The sequence below is a fragment of the Zingiber officinale genome, chromosome 6A (assembly GCF_018446385.1).
Source record: "Zingiber officinale cultivar Zhangliang chromosome 6A, Zo_v1.1, whole genome shotgun sequence".
NCBI classification, from domain to species: Eukaryota; Viridiplantae; Streptophyta; class Magnoliopsida; order Zingiberales; family Zingiberaceae; genus Zingiber; species Zingiber officinale.
Genome location: NC_055997.1, coordinates 464,596 through 485,294, shown reverse-complemented (window position 1 = coordinate 485,294; position 20,699 = coordinate 464,596). Strand labels below are relative to the sequence as shown.

The window sequence follows — 20,699 nt, the reverse complement described above, 5'->3', positions numbered from 1 at the left end:
TCTATATTTCTTAGTTGTAGGGAATTTGATATTTAGTTTGAATCAGAACTAAGCCAAGAAGGTGAAAGTCTATTAGAACCTCCAAGGCAGTTTATCAAGAAAAACATAAAATGACTTTATGATTTCAATGTAGGTTAAAATCAGATTTTAAGTCGACATTAAATATCTTACATGGCTACTTCACCTACTTTTATAAGTTTTATTGACTTATTTAAACATCTTCATCTCAATTCCGCTGTTAGTCCTATTACATGCTATTTCTCCTGGACTGATTAGTTAACAAACAATAGGTTTGATTTCTTGGTTGGGAAAATTTCTTTTCTTCATGGTATTGTGTCTTAATGTTGTTCAGTGATCTAAAAACAAAGACTTGTCTGATCCCTGTGAGCCATTATTTTTTCTTTCCCAAATTTAATTGAAGCTCTTGCTATGGCATATGTCAAATTTTGGAATTCACCTGCCAGAACATTTCTTACCTTATAATTCTTTCTCATGAAAAAGATTATACTATAAGAAATTCGAGCTTTGATCCATTCCATATACAGATATAAAACCTATTTCTGCTGGTTGGTTGTTTACATTCAAAATTAAGTTCTTCAAAATATGCTAGTTTTTTTTTTAATTCTTTTCGTTCTTTGTACATTACTTGTCTTTATGGTTTTTGACAACAGTTGGAGGATGGGGATAACAAAAGAGAGAACATCATCTTGTTTCCCCCTTCTGATCAAAAGACACAAGAATTCCATATGGTGACTATGATGCAAGATCTTGCTGCTTCTTTGTTGATGGAATTTGAGAAATGGGTTCTTCGTGCCGAATCTTCTGGAACCATCTTGAAGACACCTTTGGACTCCCAATCTAGTCTTGGTGCAGAGGAGGTTCATTCTTTAGGTGTTCTAAGGACATAAAAAGAGTTTTAAGTATCACATTGAAATAACAATAGGAGTTCAATTGATTGTAGATTTCAATGACTTCAGTTTGGTTTTGTTCCAGTTTATCAAAGCAAAGAAAAGGAGGCTTGCCCGAGCCCAGAAGACAATAGGTGATTACTGCCTGTTGGCAGGATCTCCTGTTGATGCCAATGCACATTACTCGACTGCGATTGAGCTAGCAAGGTTAACTGGAGATGTATTCTGGCATGCAGGAGCTCTGGAGGGCAGCATCTGTGCATTATTGGTAAATGATTTCTATACTTTTGTACTGCTAGTTATGTCTATACCAATGATATCTCACATGCTAACATAAATCCATCAATTGCACTTGGATTATATGGTCTTTTCTTGCTCTGGTGGATTGTGCTAACTATATTAATTGATTATTTACATTTCCATGCGTAGCTCGACCAAATGGATTATAAAGATCCTGTTTTAGAAGAGGAAGTGAAGTACCGCTATTACACTGCCATCCAGCTCTATAGAAGATCTTATCTACAAGATAATGCACAACGGTACATAAAATTAGTTATCTGTAGTCTTGTTTCCTTCAGCGTCTAATATTTCTGCTGAATGTTTGGACTTCTGATTAGTCAGCTAAATGTTATATGAATCATTTTAAAAAAATACTAAATGAAATTAATCTTCCTAAGCTTATATTCACTAGAAAGTTCTTTGTAATTTCTTTTTCGAAAGCTGTATTAAGGAAATTACCAGAAAAATATAATAGGCTTGCTTATTTCAGCAGTAATAATAGGCAATGGTACAATCCAATACTATTACTATCTTTGAGTAAGTTTTGTGTTTATTCAACAAAAGGTACAACTTTGTCTCAACACAATTTTTTCTGTGAATATGCATTCAATATGCAGTGTTTTTTTTAATCATTCTTTAATTTGTTTGTTAGTGAATTAAGATTTTCATTGATGCTTAGTACATGTCTTTCTATTCAAATAGTGATTTATGTGGATACCTGCATTCCACTGTTGGGATTAATGCCACAATGCATTAGTTCTCTTGTATCAACAGTCTGACTATGAATATAAATATTTTATCTATCTGTATCTACATGCCAGAAACTGTTGAACTTATCTAATCTGTGGACGGTCAACATTTTGAACAATCACTTCACAAATTTCTTCTTAGGTTTATAATAGTTTTAGTTCATCAAACTGCAGTCACTTTAAAATAATATTCTCTTTTTACTATATTTTGTTAGGTAGGCCTATTAGATATGCTTGTTTATATAATATAGTGAACCAACAAATTGTTGTGATCTCTCCGCTGACACGAATCATATCATTATCTCTGTAGGGTCTCAACAGTGAGCTTTGAACTAGAAGCCACACTGAAGCTAGCTAGGTACCTTTGCCGGTAAGTCTGTTTACTGCATTATCTTTGCTCATTTTACTGGTTACCTATATTTGGTCTTTTGGTAACAGTCTAATATTCATCTAGATACTGTTTGCTTCATAGCTTTGAAACTGTTATATTTTTTATTTGAATTAATATGAAGGCTTGCTTATGCTTTCAACTGCTGCATGTGCTGGGAATTGAATTTTTCTCTGCATCTCTATTTCTTCATTCTTGTATAACAATTGTTTGTCATATAAGCACCTTCATTTTGTTCTTGTCTGTGTGCATGGGGCATTTAAAAATTCTTTGTAATTTTGACCAAAACACAATATTAGATTTTGACAATAGAAGATGTTTTTTTTCCATCAGGCTCACTACATCTATAATTAAATTGATTTAGATGTGAATGTGTTTCTCTGCTGAACTATGTTCCTTCTGTGAATGAGTTAGCAATCTGATACCATGAAAGCAGCAATACCTGTCCAAGCTTCAGGTCATAGATGTATGTTCAAATCTCTCTTTAACTTTTAGCATTGCCTAGTTGTTGAAGCATAAATAGTCTTAATAACAACAGGGTGGGTGTGGGGGGTTGAAATTACATTTGTATCACTCGAGGGAAGAAGAGGGAAGGATCTCTCAACTATAACTTGATGCCACCTAAGGTCAACCAGTTTCCAAAAACATATACAATCCGTGTGAGGTCAACTCATACACTACGTATGCGGCCCATATTAGAAACATATTTATGTCAAACATATAACATTGATGACAATTTGTATTAGTTAACTTATGCAATCTAAAGTTGCTCACAAAAATTATAACCTGACCAGTCCATATTTAGATGCTGTGTCTTCCTAACTATTTCTGGTTAGCTGCATGAACTTTATTTCTGCATTGGATGAAAATGCAAGTTTATATCACTACTAATAATCAGATCTCTTAAATTGTTTTTTTAATCATGTTAACCAGAGCTTTCTTTGGTCTTACTCTAGCTATTTGATCTTTGACTAGTAAGATCATGGGAAAAAAGTATGAATATTTTGATCTGAGAAAACAGAAAAGAGAGTGTGAAAACAATCAACCATTTAGAGATAAAAGTGGCGATGGTGAAAAGAGGGGCAGTGATGAAGAGAGAAGGGGTGGACAAAACAGACAAACAGTACTAAATTGACAATTAGTTGTAGCTGCATACTGTAGCAGCAATATAGTGGCACAGAATGGTAGGATGAAAGCAGTTCACAATCCACTTGATATGATATGAACTTGGAAAAAAAATGTCAAACGAGAAAATTTTGGGTTATATCTTATTCATTAGATATCACACACATTATCTACGCTAATGATGGGCTCCAATATCTCAAGATAACAAAACTTGATGACACATCAAATCATCTAGATACAACATGTGCCATAGCACAAATCATGAATATGAGGCAGACTTCAACTACTAAAGTTGAAAATAACTAGCCAAGCTGATTTATCTACCAACTAAAGCTTATAGTTAATTCATGCTGACATAATCTATTACATGCCATACTAAATTATTTATCATTCCTCTAAAAGAAGCTTCCTCTCAAGTCTATATGTGCTTAAGACAACTTCACGAAGAAAAATTAAGGTATCTGAGTTCGTCACTGAAGTTTTCTGTGTATTGATATTGCCTAACTCATAACCTTTCTACAACTTGCTGTCAAGTCGTCTCGTCTATCAAATTATTTGTGCAACTGAAATATCATGGGAAGTTGAAAACCATTTCATTTGTTAGATTTCTCTTTTCCTATGAACATGAGTTCTACTCATTTATGAAAATATTCTCATTTTTTTGAAAGGTAGAATTATTTTCTTTCCTGTAGTTTGTAATTATCTGATTTTGATTGTTTCTGGAGGTCCCACTAACCAGTTTAGAGTTAAAATACTTATGTTGCTTCTATTGATGTTAATATGTTAGGCGTGAACTTGCTAAAGAGGTTGTAGATTTGTTAATGGGTGCTGCTGATGGTGCAAAATCTCTAATTGATGCAAATGATCGCTTAATTTTGTATGTCGAAATAGCAAGATTATTTGGGACACTTGGTTATCAACGCAAAGCAGCCTTCTTCTCCCGACAAGTAGCTCAATTATACTTGCAGCAGGATAATTCATGTGCTGCTATAAGTGCTATGCAAGTTTTAACTATGACCTCAAATGCTTACCGTGTCCAAAGCAGAAGGAAGAGCCAAAAAATCAGTCCAGTATCCCAGGTAATTTGTCTACAAGATGTAGAATTCTTAGATTATACATCTAAAGTTGAAATCCTCACTTATTGATTTGCTTTTTATTTACTGAATTCTGTTCCTATGCGTGAAGCCATGAATATACTCTTCTAGGAAAACAAAATTGGTTTTGTGGTGAAAATCTGTTCATATTTTTATATAATATAAAAGCATGAATGTGGATTACATACACATTGAGCGCCCTCTCTTCTTATTGAGATAAATGATCCATGGAATTCAAGTTATTGATGTTATAAAGATCAAGGTATAAAATTTAGCCCATATTTTGATTTCTTGCCAGAACGATATAGTGTCATGTTGTGCTGGGCATGCCGACATGGGGTGCCGGAGGCATCGAGGAAAAGGAATTGGGGAAGAAGAAGAAATAAGGACGAACAAATTGACTTGCCTTGTCGAAACCCTAGCTGTTGCCACGATTGCTTGTGGGAGTTGCTGTAACTTGCAGAATTAGTAGGCGTTGATCGCAGATGTCATAGAAGTCAGTTGTGGAACTGGCGGACATCGATCGTGGATGCCAAAATTTTCTTCCTTCTCTTGCAGAACTCATTGCCGCTCATGGAATTGCCAAATGTTGGTTGCAAATGTTGCAAAAGCTCTTGCATCACTCATAGATCCCAAATCCTTGTTTTGAGGTTTCATGTAGTTTCTCATGTTGGTCAGTAGGTGAAAGAAATGATTCACGCATGCGATAGGCACGGAATGATTTTTGAACCATGGCACCAAGCATATCTGCTGATAGAAAACTTGTCAAAGTTCTTTCACTTTGCGAATCTCATAAGTACAATAAATTTTGATTTGTTTGTCTTACCAAAAGATAGTCGGATATTGTCAATACTATTTGAATAACTAATGGGACAATTTTTCCTTTCTTTTCTTTGATTGTTTCTCTTGCTTATTTGCCATGCTAGATTACCCTTTCAAGCAATTTTTGGTAAATATGTTTGTCTTTTAGCGTTTTAAGTTTTTATTTTAGTTGAAAGAATCATAGGTAATATATAGCTTTAATACAGATTTCCTCAGGAGGCAATTTATACTAAAGGTTTTGAAACAGTTTAGATTCTAGACTTCATGCTTTAGTTCAGTGAATCTCTGAAATTCAATCACTAAGTCTTATGTGTTAATCCACTGTTCTATTAATTTTTGTAATTGTCATGTCTCAATATTATGTGAGGTTTTGAGAATCTTATGTAAAATAGGAACTTGAATAGCTGGTAGAATCTAGATTCTAAAATCTTTATCACGAGGTTATAGCAAAACTAGTTAGTAACTTTTATATGGTCAGTCAATGTGAGAACATATCACCATTTCTTGTTCATTTGATCTAACTGAAGAGTGTCCCGGCATATGAATTGGCCATATTCTTAAGCAAAGTAGAATAAGTTCTATTAACTGCATTGTAGTAGTCAGCTGCTTTAATTTTTGAATATTAGTATTCAATAATTGCAAAAAAGAATTTGGATCAGCTTATTTACTCATGTTGACCTTTCAGTGTGCAAAGTGTTTTACTAGGTCTAGATCTAGTTCATATGACAATAAGGTGGCGTTTGATTCAATGACTGGAATGACTGAGTATGGATTTGATACTAAAGTAGAATGAGAATGAGAATGGAAATGAAACCCACCTAGTTACATGGGTTTGGTTGATTCCCATAAATCTAGAAATCATTCCCAAATCCACAATTCAAACACTATCTTTTACTATCATTACATTCCCTCATTCCCAAATTCATCAACCAAACATCCCCTAAGTTTTTTTGTAAGAAAATCCTATTACATAGTTACATATAATACAAAAGTTTGTAAGGATGTCTTTCTTTCTCTTTTCAAAAATTTCATTTTTTTTTGCTGCAGTATGTGTAAAATTAAACAAAAATAATAGATGTGTTGATAAGAAAAAATAGGTAATCTATTCCATTTTAGAAAATGATCATATGTTGTGTAATGCTTTCTCTTAACTCTTTGTTTACACATAAATGATATTCTTTGTTTCTCGCTTCATCTTCATTTTTTTATCTAATGAACCAGGACATAATCCTGGACGCAATGAATATATATATATATATTATATTTTTTTTGCCTTTTCTAAACTTTTATTATTATTTGATCTATTGTATAAAAAAGGTCATCTGAATTTCATTTTTTTCTTTTTCTATCTTCTTAGATCTCACTACATCTGTTCTCCCCATAATTGTGTCATGGTAAATACCATAGGAGAATATTATTACAGAATATTTAATGGTGTCTAACCAGGCAAAATGGTAAAAAGAATAGAGATTACAATGTTCTATAATTTTGAAATTACCAATCTATATTGAGATAATGAAGTTGAACCACTCTGAAAGTTTAATGTTTTTTTCATATCGGTCTGAGTTTTGGTTGGGAGTCTGGACTAACATTCCCTTAGATTCTTCTGCAATTTTAATATATCTTATTTCTTTGTGCTGTTTGCGATAAGGAACTGGGAGCAAGTCATTCTGATGGGGGAAAAGTGCACCCTCAATTAGTCTCTTTATTTGAGTCTCAATGGAGCAGCATACAGATGGTTGTTTTGAGAGAGATATTGATGTCCTCTGTACGTGCTGGGGATCCTCTTGCTGCATGGAGTGCTGCAGCTCGTCTACTTAGATCATTTTACCCACTCATCACGCCTGCTGGTCAGAGTGGACTTGCAAGCTCGCTTGCAAATTCTGCAGAAAGGCTTCCATCAGGCACACGCTGTGCTGATCCTGCCCTTCCTTTTATTAGGTGAGTTTTTTTGGTTTGTTTCTCATAGTAACTGATTAGTAAAAGGTAGGATACATCCAAATGGGTATTGGTTCAAAACATCTAGACCATCTCCAACCCATAACACCATATTTGGTGTAGTTTTCACACTAAAATGGTGAAATTTCAGCATCAAATACTATTTTAGCTCCAACCCACCCACACCATATCACATCAAAAAGGAATATTCTTTAGAATATTCTATTTTTCTTATTCATAATTTAATTATCAACATACATTTAAATTTATTAATATTTTTATATGATAATTATTATATTTTAAATTAATACTTCATTAATATTTTAAAAAAAGGGCAGCCCGGTGCACGAAGCTCCCGCCATGCGGGGTCCCGGGGGAGGATCCATTGTATGCAACCTTACTCTGTTTTTTGCAAGAGGCTATTTCCAAGATTTGAACCCGTGACCTTTTGGTCACATGACAACAATTTTACCATTGCGCCAAGGCTCCCCTTCACTTCATTAATATTTGATAGGTTAAATTTATGCATATAAAAAATTTAATATTTTATTATATTTTTTTTGAAATTAGTGATATAATTTATAAACATAATTATAATTAAAATATATTAAATAGAAAAAAATAATAATTTTAATAAATTAAATCTTTACAAATATACAAATGAAATTTAAATATGCTACTAAATAATTTAAATTTATAATAAATAATAATTACATTTAAATATCCTATAAGTAAAGAAAAGGAAATAATAATTATAAATTAATTACATTTGATTTTATTAATTATATAATAAATTTAAAAATAAAACCCTTCTCCCACACCAAATATGGTGATGCGAATAGTGCAACACCAAAGATGGTGTTCTAGTATTCACCACACCATATTTGGTGTATGGATTGGAGTATTTTGGTGCTAATTTTACAGCAAATTTGGTGTTTTGGTGATGGATTGGAGATGTTCAACATGAAGCAAATATTATCTTCACCACTGTGTGGATCTGAGTCACTGACAAAATGCATAACAGCTGCTAGAATCAACTTATATCATCGCCCATTAATTTATTTGCCCATAATGTGAAAATAAAATCATTTGACATCATACTCAGACATGATAACCTATTTTCCACTATTTGAGAAAACATCAGTAACCTTGTCCTTATCCACTATGAGAACCTTTTCCATCTAATGCACTTGATAGGTTTTATGCTGTGCTATTATTCTTAATAACTATGACCAGTGTAGGCAAACTCACAATCCAATCAACCATTTGAGAATTGTGTTCAATGCCAAGTATATAGGTTACCCAGGGCACATACTTGCATTATGGACCTTGTTTAGGAAGTTCACCCAAATTAGATTCCTTTTGGTTACAAATTTTATGGAAAGGACATAATTCTAAATAATAACAGAGCACAGAGCCATTCAGTTTATAGTTCCCATGCAGGAGACCCAAGTAACCTTGAGGCCTTTTTTGATGGATCATTGCACAGTTAGACGCATTCTTGAAATCTCAACATGCAGGAATCAAATGTTTAAGCAACTGAATGAAACATGAGGATACAAAAAACTTCTACAACTATTGCAGGGACTGATTTGAACACCCACAAGTCACCCAGCATCCACATGGATAATTTGCAGCCCAATCAACTTAAAATCTTATAGAAAAGTTAAACAAATTTAGACCTTTAGTTGGATGGTCCAACAAAGGTAACAGTAATGCACTTGATGATCAAAAGAATGTTACAAGCCTTTGTGTCCTATCTCTTACTAGTCCCTTTTGACAATTCTGAAACAGATAAGACATTGAGAAATTTGTATCATTATGCAAATAGTTAAATTTGAGCAATGAATCTGATAAAATAAACATAATAACTTCCACTAGAAAACCAAAGCGTAAAATATAGGTGCCCATATTCTTATCTTTCTTAATCCTTCTTTGTGAAACAACTAGTCCTGTTCCAGGTATTTGCAGCTTGCTTGAATCCTCCTGAGCACTATAAACAATTCTTTCAAAGAATTCATACTGGAATTAGTCAGGAAGGCTACTACACAAGCCATCTGACAGTTACCATGCTCTTCATACCTACATTGATTTGATGGAAGAGCTGAGCTCTGTCCATCAATCTGGGAGAATATGGATTTTGAATTTAGTTAATTTAGTAATTTAAATACCAAAGCATAGAGCTCAATGGAGGGATAAGATTCATGTAGCTAACCCCAAATAGTTTGGAAAAATAGGGTAACCCCAAATAATTTGGACAAACATGGTGTGATGATTATGATGAGCAATTTAAATAAGGATAATAAATGCATTTGGTATATGCGGTTTGTTATCCCCTTAGACTTGACGGCATGGCTGGGCGCAAGGATTGGCTTGTTGCTCCTTGGATCCAGTATAGTGGGCATGTGCGCAAGACATGCCAAGCAGCGGGTGGATTTGTGGCAGTGCGCGGGCGCTGTCCAAGCACAAGTCGAGCGGGAGGTCGACTTGGCGGTGACAAACAGATGCGAAGAGCGGACGCGCGGAATCGGAGCATTTGGCTAAGCGTGGCTCGCAGAAAACGTGAGTCATGGCATGCAGTGCAACACGACGGATGATGCAGCAAAGTGGCTATTCGACCCAAGCCCATGGGCCAAGCACAGGGGTGCATGCTGACCTTTGACATGGCGCCAAGGCAACATATAATGTGGCTGGTAGTTTGGGGCATGTGGCATGGTAGTTGAGGAAACTACCATGCAATCGCTTGTAACCGCCAAACCAACCCTGCCTATGAACTATAAATAGGCATGGGGTGGAGCAAAGGCAAGACATGAGGGAGTGTATGAGCATTCTACCAAGAGAGTCCACTTGTAATCCTTGATTGTTAATTAAAAAAGGTTGGGAGTTTTCCTGTACGTTGGCTTGTTCTTCTTTGTGCGTGGCTTGTGCATTCTCTAGCACTTCGGTGGTGCAATTGTAGACTGAAATCAAGTGTGGTGCTTGATTGCCGCGCATGAAATTTCTAAGGCAGAAATTACCCCTGTGACAACTAGTATTAGAGCGCAGAAACATGGCTGGTGGCAACCACGAAATTAGAGAAAGACTTTCATCTTTGGAAGTCTTGCTCGGTGCGGTACCGGATGGAGAGGATGTTTGCAATCTGGTTGCAAAAATCTTCAACTTGGAGGCTAATTTGGAGCAAATCCAAGAATCTCTACCGGAGGAGATGGCGCAAATACGGAAGAACAATGAGGATCTGTGCTATGAAGTTATTGTTCTGCGAAGAGCAATGACTTCTAGTGTAGAAACGGGGTCTCATTGTCAATTGGTAAGAGTTCCTGAATCAAAATCTTTTGGTGGCACACGGAGTGCCAAGGAACTCGAGAATTTTCTATGGGATATGGAGCAGTACTTTGTGGCTGCTAAAGTGCCTGAAACCGAGAAGGTAACAATTGCTAACATGTACCGTGTTGGTGATGCTAAACTCTGGTGGTGAACTCGCATGGTAGATGATGCAAATGTGGGTCGGTAGAAGATTGATACGTGAGATCGGTTGAAAAAGGAAATGAAGGATCAATTCCTTCCAGGCAACACTTCTTGGATTACACGAGATGGCTTGAAACGTCTCAAACAGAGCGGTTCTGTGTGAGACTATGTCAAAGAATTTAGTTCTTTGATGTTGGGCATTCAGAATATGTCTGAGGAAGATAAGCTCTATAACTTCTTGTATGGTTTGCAGCCTTGGGCGCAGGTTGAACTTCGTAGGCAAAATGTGAAGGATTTGCCTAGTGCAATTATTGTTGTCGACGCTTTGGTGGACCTTCGCATGAGCAAAGAAAATTTGAACACTTCTTCATCTTCCAAGCCTAATTTTATCCGCAAGGATAAAAAAGGAGATTGGAAGAAGGATTGCAAGAAGGATGTCAAAAAGAAGGATTTGGGGAACAACCAAGGTAAAGGAAAGGCAGAGCATTCGGTTGCCCGAGGAAAGGATAATGTGAAGAATCAGAGTTGTTTCTTATGCAACGACCCTCATTTTGCCAAAGATTGTCCAAAGTGCGAGAAGTTAAATGCCCTCTTGGTGGGGGATAAAGGGGAAACTTATGAACAGGAAGTTGCTACTCTTGTTAACCCCTTGCAATTGCTAAATACACTTGTTGATTATGAGTCTATCGAATTGCTAACCAATATGTCAGAGGACATGGTGCGGGCTCATTCTCAACTCCTGCACATTACCATTGAGTTGAATGGAAAAATTGTAAATGTTATGGTAGATACAGGGGCTACTCATACCTTTGTATCTGCCAAACTGGTGAAAGATTATGGGCTGTCAATAAGAAAATGCCCAAGTTACATCAAGTCGATGAATGCCAAGGCGCAAGCAGTTGTAGGTATGACTTACAATGTACCTTTACCTGTTGGCACTCAGGTGGGGAAAGCGAACATGATGGTGATTCCACTTGAAGATTTCCAAATCATCATTGGTATGGAATTCTTGCGGAAGACAAAGATGGTGCCCATGCCTCACTTGGATGGAGTGATGGTAATGCAAGAGTCCAACCCGTGCTTCGTATCGGCTGTGCATCCTTACGGAAAGGGCCAGAACAAGGGGAAAACCAACATCATATCAGCCACATCCTTGGAGAAAGGCTTGAGGCGAGGCGAAACCACTTATTTGGCTGCCTTGATCGATGCGAAATCAGACCAGAATGTTGAATTACCAGTGGGTGTTCAAGACATTCTGTCAAAATTTGAAGACGTGATGCCATCGGAGTTGCCGAAATGTTTACCACCAAGGAGAAATGTCGATCACAAAATCGAATTGATCCCTGGTGTTGTCCCTCCTGCAATTTCGAATACTGTATGTCTCCTTTAGAACTTGTTGAATTACGTAAGCAATTGAATGAATTGTTGGAGGCAGGATATGTTCGACCATCAAAGGTTCCTTTTGGTGCACCGGTGTTGTTCCAAAAGAAAAAAGATGGTAGTCTGAGGATGTGCCTTGCTCAGTCGAGTTTTGAAAACCATGATGCCTTGTTTAGTCTATCCAACAAATCTTGTACCAGTGGAACATGGTACTTGTTTTTCATCGTCACTTTGTTCAAGGCCTTGTAATCCACGCACATCCTCAGACTACCATCTTTTTGCTTATTGACAGCCCATAATCTTTCACCAGTTTGGCAAATACAAAGGTATGAGTAGCCCCTGTATCTACCATAACATTTACAATTTTTCCATTCAACTCAATGGTAATGTGCAGGAGTTGAGAATGAGCCCGCGCCATATCCTCTGACATATTGGTTAGCAATTCGATAGACTCATAATCAACAAGCGTATTTAGCAATTGTAAGGGGTTAACAAGAGTAGCAACTTCCTGTTCATAAGTTTCCCCTTTATCCCCCACCAAGAGGGCATTTAACTTCTCGCACTTTGGACAATCTTTGGCAAAATGAGGGCCGCTGCATAAGAAACAACTCTGATTCTTCACATTATCCTTTCCTTGGGCAGCCGAATGCTCTGCCTTTCCTTTACCTTGGTTGTTCCCCAAATCCTTCTTTTTGACATCCTTCTTGCCATCTTTCTTCCAATCTCCTTTGACATAGTCTCCTCAGAACCGCTCCCAAGGCTGCAAACCATACAAGAAGTTATAGAGCTTATCTTCCTCAGACATATTCTGAATGTCCAACATCAAAGAACTAAATTCTTTGACATAGTCTCGCACAGAACCGCTCTGTTTGAGACGTTTCAAGCCATCTCGTGTAATCCAGGAAGTGTTGCCTAGAAGGAATTGATCCTTCATTTCCTTTTTCAACCGATCTCACGTATCAATCTTCTATCGACCCGCATTTGCATCATCTACCATGCGAGTTCACCACCAGAGTTTAGCATCACCAACAAGGTACATGTTAGCAATTGTTACCTTCTCGGTTTCAGGCACCTTGGCATCAACAAAGTACTGCTCCATGTCCCACAGAAAGTTCTCGAGTTCCTTGGCACTCCGCGTGCCTCCGAAAGACTTTGGTTCAGGAACTCTCACCAATGGACGTTGAGGCACCGCATCAGAACTAGAAGCCACTGCTCTTCGCAGAACAATGATTTCGTAGCGAAGATCCTCGTTGTTCTTCCGTATCTGCGCCATCTCTTCCATAAGAGATTCTTGGATTTGTTCCAAATTAGCCTCCAAGTTGAAGATTTTTGCAACCAGATTGCAAACATCCTCTCCATCCGGTACTGCACCGAGCAAGACTTCCAAAGATGAAAGCCTTTCTCTAATTTCGTGGTTGCCACCAGCCATGTTTCTGCGCTCTGATACCAGTTGTCACAGGGGTAATTTCTGCCTTAGAAATTTCATGCGCGGCAATCAAGCACCACACTTGATTTCAACCTACAATTGCACCACCGAAGTGCTAGAGAATGCACAAGCCAAGCACAAAGAAGACAAGCCAACGTACAAGAAAACTCCCAACCTTTTTGTATTAACAATCAAGGATTACAAGTGGACTCTCATGGTAGAATGCTCAAACACTCCGTCATATCCCTTGCCTTTGCCCCACCCATGCCTATTTATAGTTCATAGGCAGGGTTGGTTTGGCGGTTACAAGCGGTTGCATGATAGTTTTCTCAACTACCATGCCACATGTCCCAAACTGCTAGCCATATCATATGCTGCCTTGGCACCATGTCAAAGGCCAGCATGCACCCTTGTGCTTGGCCCATGGTTCTGCTTCATGGGCTTGGGCCGAATAGCCACTTTGCTGCACCATCTATCGTGCTGCACTGCATGCACCCGTTGCATGCCATAGCTCACGTTTTCTGCGAGCCACGCTTGGCCAACTGCTCAGATTCCGCGCGTCTAATCCTTTGCATTTGTTAGCCACCGTCAAGTCGACCTCCAGTTCGACTTGTGCTTGGACAACCCTCGCGCGCTGCCACAAATCCACCCGCTGCTTGGCATGTCTTGCGCACACTATGCTGGATCCAAGGAGCAACGAGCCAATCCTTGCGTCCAGCCATGCCGTTAAGTTAAGGGGCTTGGGAGCATAAGCCTGGAAGGCATAATCAAGTAGCTGATGCATTGAGTCAGAAGGAAGTTTTTGCTGCTTTCTACTCTATCTCAAGAGTAGAATTAGATATGGTGAGCATAATCATGGCTATTGCTGCAAGTGACATAACTTATGGGAAGTTGGTGCAGTAAGTAAAAGACGGGTCATACGACGGTAGATCTCCTAATTTACAAGAAGGGGGGGGGGGGAATCTTCGTACCTGCAGCGGGTGGTTTGCGGAAAGAGTTGTTGAAAGAAACTCATGACCCACAATGGGTTGGACATCCGAGGGTTGAGCGCATGGTTGCTCTTTTGGCCCGCTCTTACATATGACCAAAGATGGAAAACGACGTAAAAGCTTACGTCAAAACTTGTCTTGTGTGCCAACAAGACAAGACAGAACGAAAAAAGGAAGCTGGACTACTTCAGCCGCTGCCCATTCCAGAGAAACCTTGGGTTTCAGTCTCTATGGACTTCATCAGTGGCTTTCCAAAGGTAGATGACATGTCTTCAATCATGGTAGTGGTAGACAGATTCTCAAAGTATGCTATATTCATTGCGGCTCCTTCGGCTTGCCCCTCGGATGTCGTTACGGAATTGCTCTATCATCATGGGGTAAAATTCTTTGGTTTGCCTAATGACATTGTGAGTGACAGGGACACTCGGTTTACGGGGAGATTTTGGACGGCTTTGTTCAATTTGATGTGGACCGATCTAAAATTTCCCCGTAAACCGAGTGTCCCTGTCACTCACAATGTCATTAGGCAAACTAAAGAATTTTACCACATGACGATAGAATAATTCCGCATCAACATCCGAGGGGCAAGCCGAAGGAGCCGCAATGAATATAGCATACTTTGAAAATCTGTCTACCTTCACCATGATGGAAGACATGCCATCTACCTTTGGAAAGCCACTGATGAAGTCCATAGAGACTGAAACCCAAGGTTTCTCTGGAATGGGCAGTGGCTGAAGTAGTCCAGCTTCCTTTTTTCGTTCTATCTTGTCTTGTTGGCACACAAGGCAAGTTTTGACGTAAGCTTCTACGTCGTTTTCCATCTTTGGCCATATGTAAGAGCGGGCCAAAAGAGCAACCATGCGCTCAACCTCGGATGTCCAGCCCATTGTGGGTCATGAGTTTCTTTCGACAACTCTTTCCGCAAACCAACCGTTGCAGGTATGAAGATTCTCCCCCCTTGTAAATTAGGAGATCGTCCTCGATCCAATATCGTCGTATGACCCCGTCTCTTACTTGCTGCACCAACTTCCTATAAGTTGTGTCACTTGCAGCAACAACCTTGATTCTGTCCACCATATCTGATTCTACTCTTGAGATAGAGTAGAAAGCAGCAAAAACTTTCTTCCGATTCAATGCATCGGCTACTTGATTATGCCTTCCAGGCTTATGCTCCCAAGCAAAGTCATACTCCGCCAAAAATTCTTGCCAACGGGCATGCTTAGGAGATAATTTCTTTTGGGTTGCAAAGAAAGACTGTTGCTGCAAGTGACAGATGATTATGATGAGCAATTTAAATAAGGATAATAAATGCATTGTATATGCTTACCAATATTCAAGTTTCTGGAGTACTCTGCCAGCTCATGATTTTGGTTATGGAATTTCTCTCTTTCAGAACTCCTCTATTCCGTATCTTTTCCTGTTCCCCTGTAGCTATTGTGCTGTGTCAAACTTAGCAGAGATTGTTCTCTCTAGTACTAAATTATTGAATCCCTTTTGAAAATGGAATATAATATTTTGATTTTGAAAACTATAATTAGAGACTCTGATATTCAGAGTTTCATTTACCCTTGTACTTGTTGGTCTCTCTATGCCCCAACTGTCATTCTAAGTTAGACACCAACATGTTCATTTACCACAAGCTTCAGAAAATAATCTGCAGCTAAACCAACATGTTTACCTATTTCGATACTCAAGTCTTTGTAGCATAGATTGGGAATAGATGTTAGATATAAGTTTTTTATATATATTTATATGATGTGAACCTCTGGCCAGGGTGAGAATTATTTTATACTTTTTGTTCCATCTGGTTGTTCTTTAATCATTAACTGTGAATATATAGCATTTGTCTTTTGAGGTCTTGTCCAATGCTGCACTGCAAGCTTATTATTTGGTGAACTTGTGTCAATGATACAATAATACCACGTAGATAATGTTATAGTAATTTCTCTACTTACAGTAAGAGGTCTGACTCTTTGCAGGCTGCACTCATTTCCCCTCCATCCTTCACAGACAGATATCATAAAACGTAATTCTCAAAAGGAGTGGTGGACTGGCTCAGTTCCCTCTGGACCATTTATCTACACACCTTTCAGCAAGGGAAGTTCCACTGATTCTGTTAAACAAGAGCTGACTTGGATTGTGGGAGAACCAGTTCATGTTTTAGTAGAATTAGCAAATCCTTGTAGCTTTGATCTTATTGTCGAAAGCATCTATCTCTCAGCTCATTCTAACAACTTTGATGCTTTTCCTGTTAGTGTAAATCTACCTTCTAACACTTCCAAGGTGATATCGTTATCTGGCATTCCAACGAAAGTTGGAGCAGTTTCAATACCTGGATGCATTGTCCATTGTTTTGGTGTCATCACAGAGCATCTATTTAGAGATGTTGATAACTTGCTTCTTGGAGCATCACAAGGTCTTGTTCTTTTAGACCCTTTCAGATGTTGTGGTTCTACCAAGCCAAGGAATGTGTCCTTTCCAAACATTTCTGTGGTGCCACATCTACCCCTGCTAGTTTCCCGTATGGTCGGAGGAAATGGTTCTACAATATTGTATGAAGGTGAAATTCGTGATATTTGGATAAGTCTAACAAATGCAGGGACTGTGCCAATTGAACAAGCACACCTTGCATTATCAGGGAAGAACCAGGATTCTGTTAGTTCAATTGCACATGATGTTTTGTCGTCAGCTCTTCCTTTGAAACCTGGTGGTGAAGTGACTATTCCGGTGACTCTAAAAGCATGGCAATTACATTTATCTGATACTGATTTAGATGCTACCAAGAGCCCTTCTGCAAATACACGAAGAGTGTCTAAGGAAGGAAGCAGCCCTTTGTTGGTTGTTTATTATTCTGGTAAGCAAGTGACCATATGGTTGTCAGAATTACTCCACTTAAATTCTTATATGTAACACTCTGAATTTTGATTTGCATTTCTTGACTCCGCTCAAATTTTGAAGTTCTAGGAAAGGTATTTTAAGATTTCTAGTATAATTTTGCCAGTTTGCAGGATTTCAATTAGCTTAGTTATAGCAACCTAGATTCTAGGTCAACATGTGCATATATATGCTAAAATCATAAATATTAAATATAGTAGTAAAATATTTTGACTAAATTGTAAGATTTTACAATGCTTCATTCCAAACCTGTGAAACTTTTTTCCATTCCTAGGTAGGATGTTGATTCTGATGACCTCAGAAAAGAATGCTTGATTGGATCCCAAGATCTTGTCAATTAACTCTTTTCACTCAGTATCGCTTTTGACATTTTAAGACCTGCTTTAGTGCTTTCCAAATTGTTGTGTCGTGAGATCTGCTGCTTAATTATGTAACCTCTAGTTGCATAGTTTTTTCCCTCAAAATTAATAATCAATCAATCTCATTGACATTTGTGTTAAATGTCTAAATTAGAGTTATCATATCAAACCTTTCAGTGCAGTTACAGCTGAGAAAGGAAATTTATTGTGCAAATAATTCTCTACTTTGCCTAATGCATACATACCGATAATAGTATAGGTTGGGTATACTGAGTGGTGCAGATCTCTACTCAATACAGTACAAAATAGGTATTGTCCTTAACATAATTAATGATGCATGTACATGTCCTTAACATAATTGTGTAACCTACAGGATATATATTTTTTTTTTTGGAAAATGTCCATGTTGTAACTTTTCCTGGTAATTCTGTTAATCATCAACTGATGTACTGTTTTCTAACTTTTTTTTTTTTAGGTCCATTAACAAATTCTGATGAATTAAACAGCAATGGGAATACTGTTCCACCAGGAAGGCGATTAGTTGTCCCTTTAAATGTGTCTGTTCTGCAAGGCTTGCGCTTTATAAGGGCACGGCTGCTTTCAATGGAGTTTCCTGCACGTATAGGTGGGGCACTTCCTAAAAGAATTAATAGTGAGAAAGATATCACTGAAGAAGGAAATTCTTTGGTAAGGATTGATCCTTACCGAGGCAGTTGGGGCCTGCGACTTCTTGAACTAGAACTGTCTAATCCTACAGATGTAGTTTTTGAGGTCAATGTGTCTGTGCAGTTGGAGAGTCATCCGAGTGAGTATGGCATGTCAATTTTCAACAATGCAGACATTGACTTTGGTTACCGGAAAACCAGAATTGATCGTGATTATTCTGCAAGGGTGTTGATTCCTTTGGAGAACTTTAAATTGCCTGTCCTTGATGTTTCTTTCTTTTCAAAAGATACTCAAGTCAACAATGTACTAGGAAATGCAGTAGCAGAAAGGAATGCAAAGGCTGAGTTAAATGCTTCCATCAACAATTTGATATCCAAAATAAAAGTGAGATGGCATTCTGGAAGAAATAGTTCTGGAGAATTGAACATCAAAGATGCTACTCAAGCAGCACTGCAAGCATCAGTGATGGACATATTACTCCCAGATCCTTTAACCTTTGGATTCAGGTTGGCTGAAATTGGAACTCCATCAGAAAACATTGGCTCCTCTGAAGAATCCAGTTCAGCAGAGAATTCCACTCCTGAGTTCATTGGAAAAGCTAAAGATTCCATATCAGCTCATGAGATGACTCGCATGGAAGTCATTATTCAGAATAATACAAAAGAAAAGATTAGAATGAACCTGACTGTATCATGCAGAGATGTAGCAGGGGAGAATTGCTTTGAAGGAAATAATGCAACTGTTCTATGGGCTGGTATATTCAAATAGATTGACTGACAATTTAGTTTTTAATTAGTAATATCAAGATTTGATTATTTTGATTGAAAATGATGTGGAATTCTGTAAGGAAAATGTGAAAAGGCTAGATAAAGTTGCATATAATCCATAGGCCATGACACTAACATACCAGGAACCAGTTCAAACTTTATTTGTAAGACCTTTAAATTTCTCCTGTAGGTCTTTCTTGAGTGCGCTAATACATTCTACTTTAGGTGGTCCCTTCTTCTATATGCCATGCTCCATTGAAAGATTAGTTCTTTTATATGCTAGGCTCCAACTAAGGATGCAATTTGTCCTCAAATGTTTTTTATATAATTGTCTTATGTTCATTCCTGCCTTCATATTTGTGGAGTCAGATTGAAGTTTGTTTACTACCTACTTTGATATTTTAATGATACTTGTGGGTATTTTTTATATCCAAATAGATCCATGGCACATTGGTTGTGTATAAGAGATGAAACATTTGAGTCATACCTTTACAGATCCATTTATCTATTCAGAATGCATTTTGTTAACCCCTTAATTTTCTCCCTTGCTCAGGTATCGTTACTGACATCAATCTGGAGGCGCCACCACTCCAAGAAATTACACATTCTTTTGCTCTTTACTTTCTTGTGCCAGGCGAGTACACATTACTCACAGCTGCTGTCATAAATGATCCAACTGATGTCCTCAGAGCTCGTGCCAAATCAGATTCCTCAAATGAGCCAATCTTTTGCCGTGGCTCCCCTTTTCATGTACACGTTTCTGGGACTGCCTAAATACGTATCATGCTGCAATAAGGACTGGTCGTTTCATTATCTGTTATCGTGCCTCCATGTTTTTAGATTCATTCAGGAATCATCCAGTTTTGATTAATTCATATACACGTACTATTAAATCACGTTTAGACTCTGGAAATATGTATTCTTTTCTTGCCGTGTTTGTTGCGTGCTCTATTTTTCTGATGACCGAATTCACTGAAATTTTTATCGGTGCGGAAAAACTACAAGGTGTACGTCTTTTTGTAGGCGTTTTCTTTTTTCGCACTCTAGTTGGCTTATCTATTAATGGAGGCGTTTTCTTTATTCCTACTGGTCTCCATTGAGAGAATGAGAACATGGGCTATTTAGACAAAGCATAATTGAGAGTTTTATAAGAACATTTTAATTTTTAGAACTTTTGAGGACCGTCTCAAATTTTAGACTCATTTTAACTGACGTGTTAACTTTTTTTAAAATAAATAATCAGAAATATTTTGGTCAAAATACCCAAACAAACAAACGGTTTGAAACCTACTAGGAGCATGCCGACTTAACATGCAAGTTATACCAGTCTAACATGCAGGCCTAATCTCCTATTGTCTAATATGACCCAAAGCTTTGGTCAAGTCTGACACGAGGTGGTGCATACCATACTGAGGTGTGTCATGTTACATGCGACTGAACCCATTTGGC

General features: G+C 37.8%; 1 protein-coding gene across 2 annotated transcripts; it reads left to right on the top strand.

Moving 5' to 3' along the window:
* Positions 1-673: 673 nt before the first annotated feature.
* LOC121995522 (trafficking protein particle complex II-specific subunit 120 homolog) lies at positions 674-20,157 on the top strand. Of its 2 annotated transcripts, none has more exons than XM_042549243.1 (9): positions 674-878; positions 994-1,176; positions 1,338-1,447; positions 2,247-2,306; positions 4,237-4,528; positions 7,017-7,306; positions 16,543-17,417; positions 18,293-19,237; positions 19,804-20,157. In XM_042549243.1, exons 1-9 carry the CDS (start codon positions 747-749, stop codon positions 20,022-20,024), a joined length of 3,108 nt encoding a protein of 1,035 aa, XP_042405177.1. In that variant the 5' UTR covers positions 674-746; the 3' UTR covers positions 20,025-20,157. The 2 variants fall into 2 exon arrangements, with proteins under 2 accessions (XP_042405177.1, XP_042405178.1); XM_042549244.1 differs by having other exon boundaries at positions 749-891.
* Positions 20,158-20,699: the final 542 nt, after the last annotated feature.

Bases quoted from the DNA above. Each gene is read 5' to 3' on its own strand.
- LOC121995522 (XM_042549243.1), top strand. From the start codon at position 747: ATGGTGACTATGATGCAAGATCTTGCTGCTTCTTTGTTGATGGAATTT. The intron at 1,448-2,246 runs GTACATAAAATT...TTATCTCTGTAG, and splicing joins CTACAAGATAATGCACAACG to GGTCTCAACAGTGAGCTTTG. The intron at 2,307-4,236 runs GTAAGTCTGTTT...TTAATATGTTAG, and splicing joins CTAGCTAGGTACCTTTGCCG to GCGTGAACTTGCTAAAGAGG.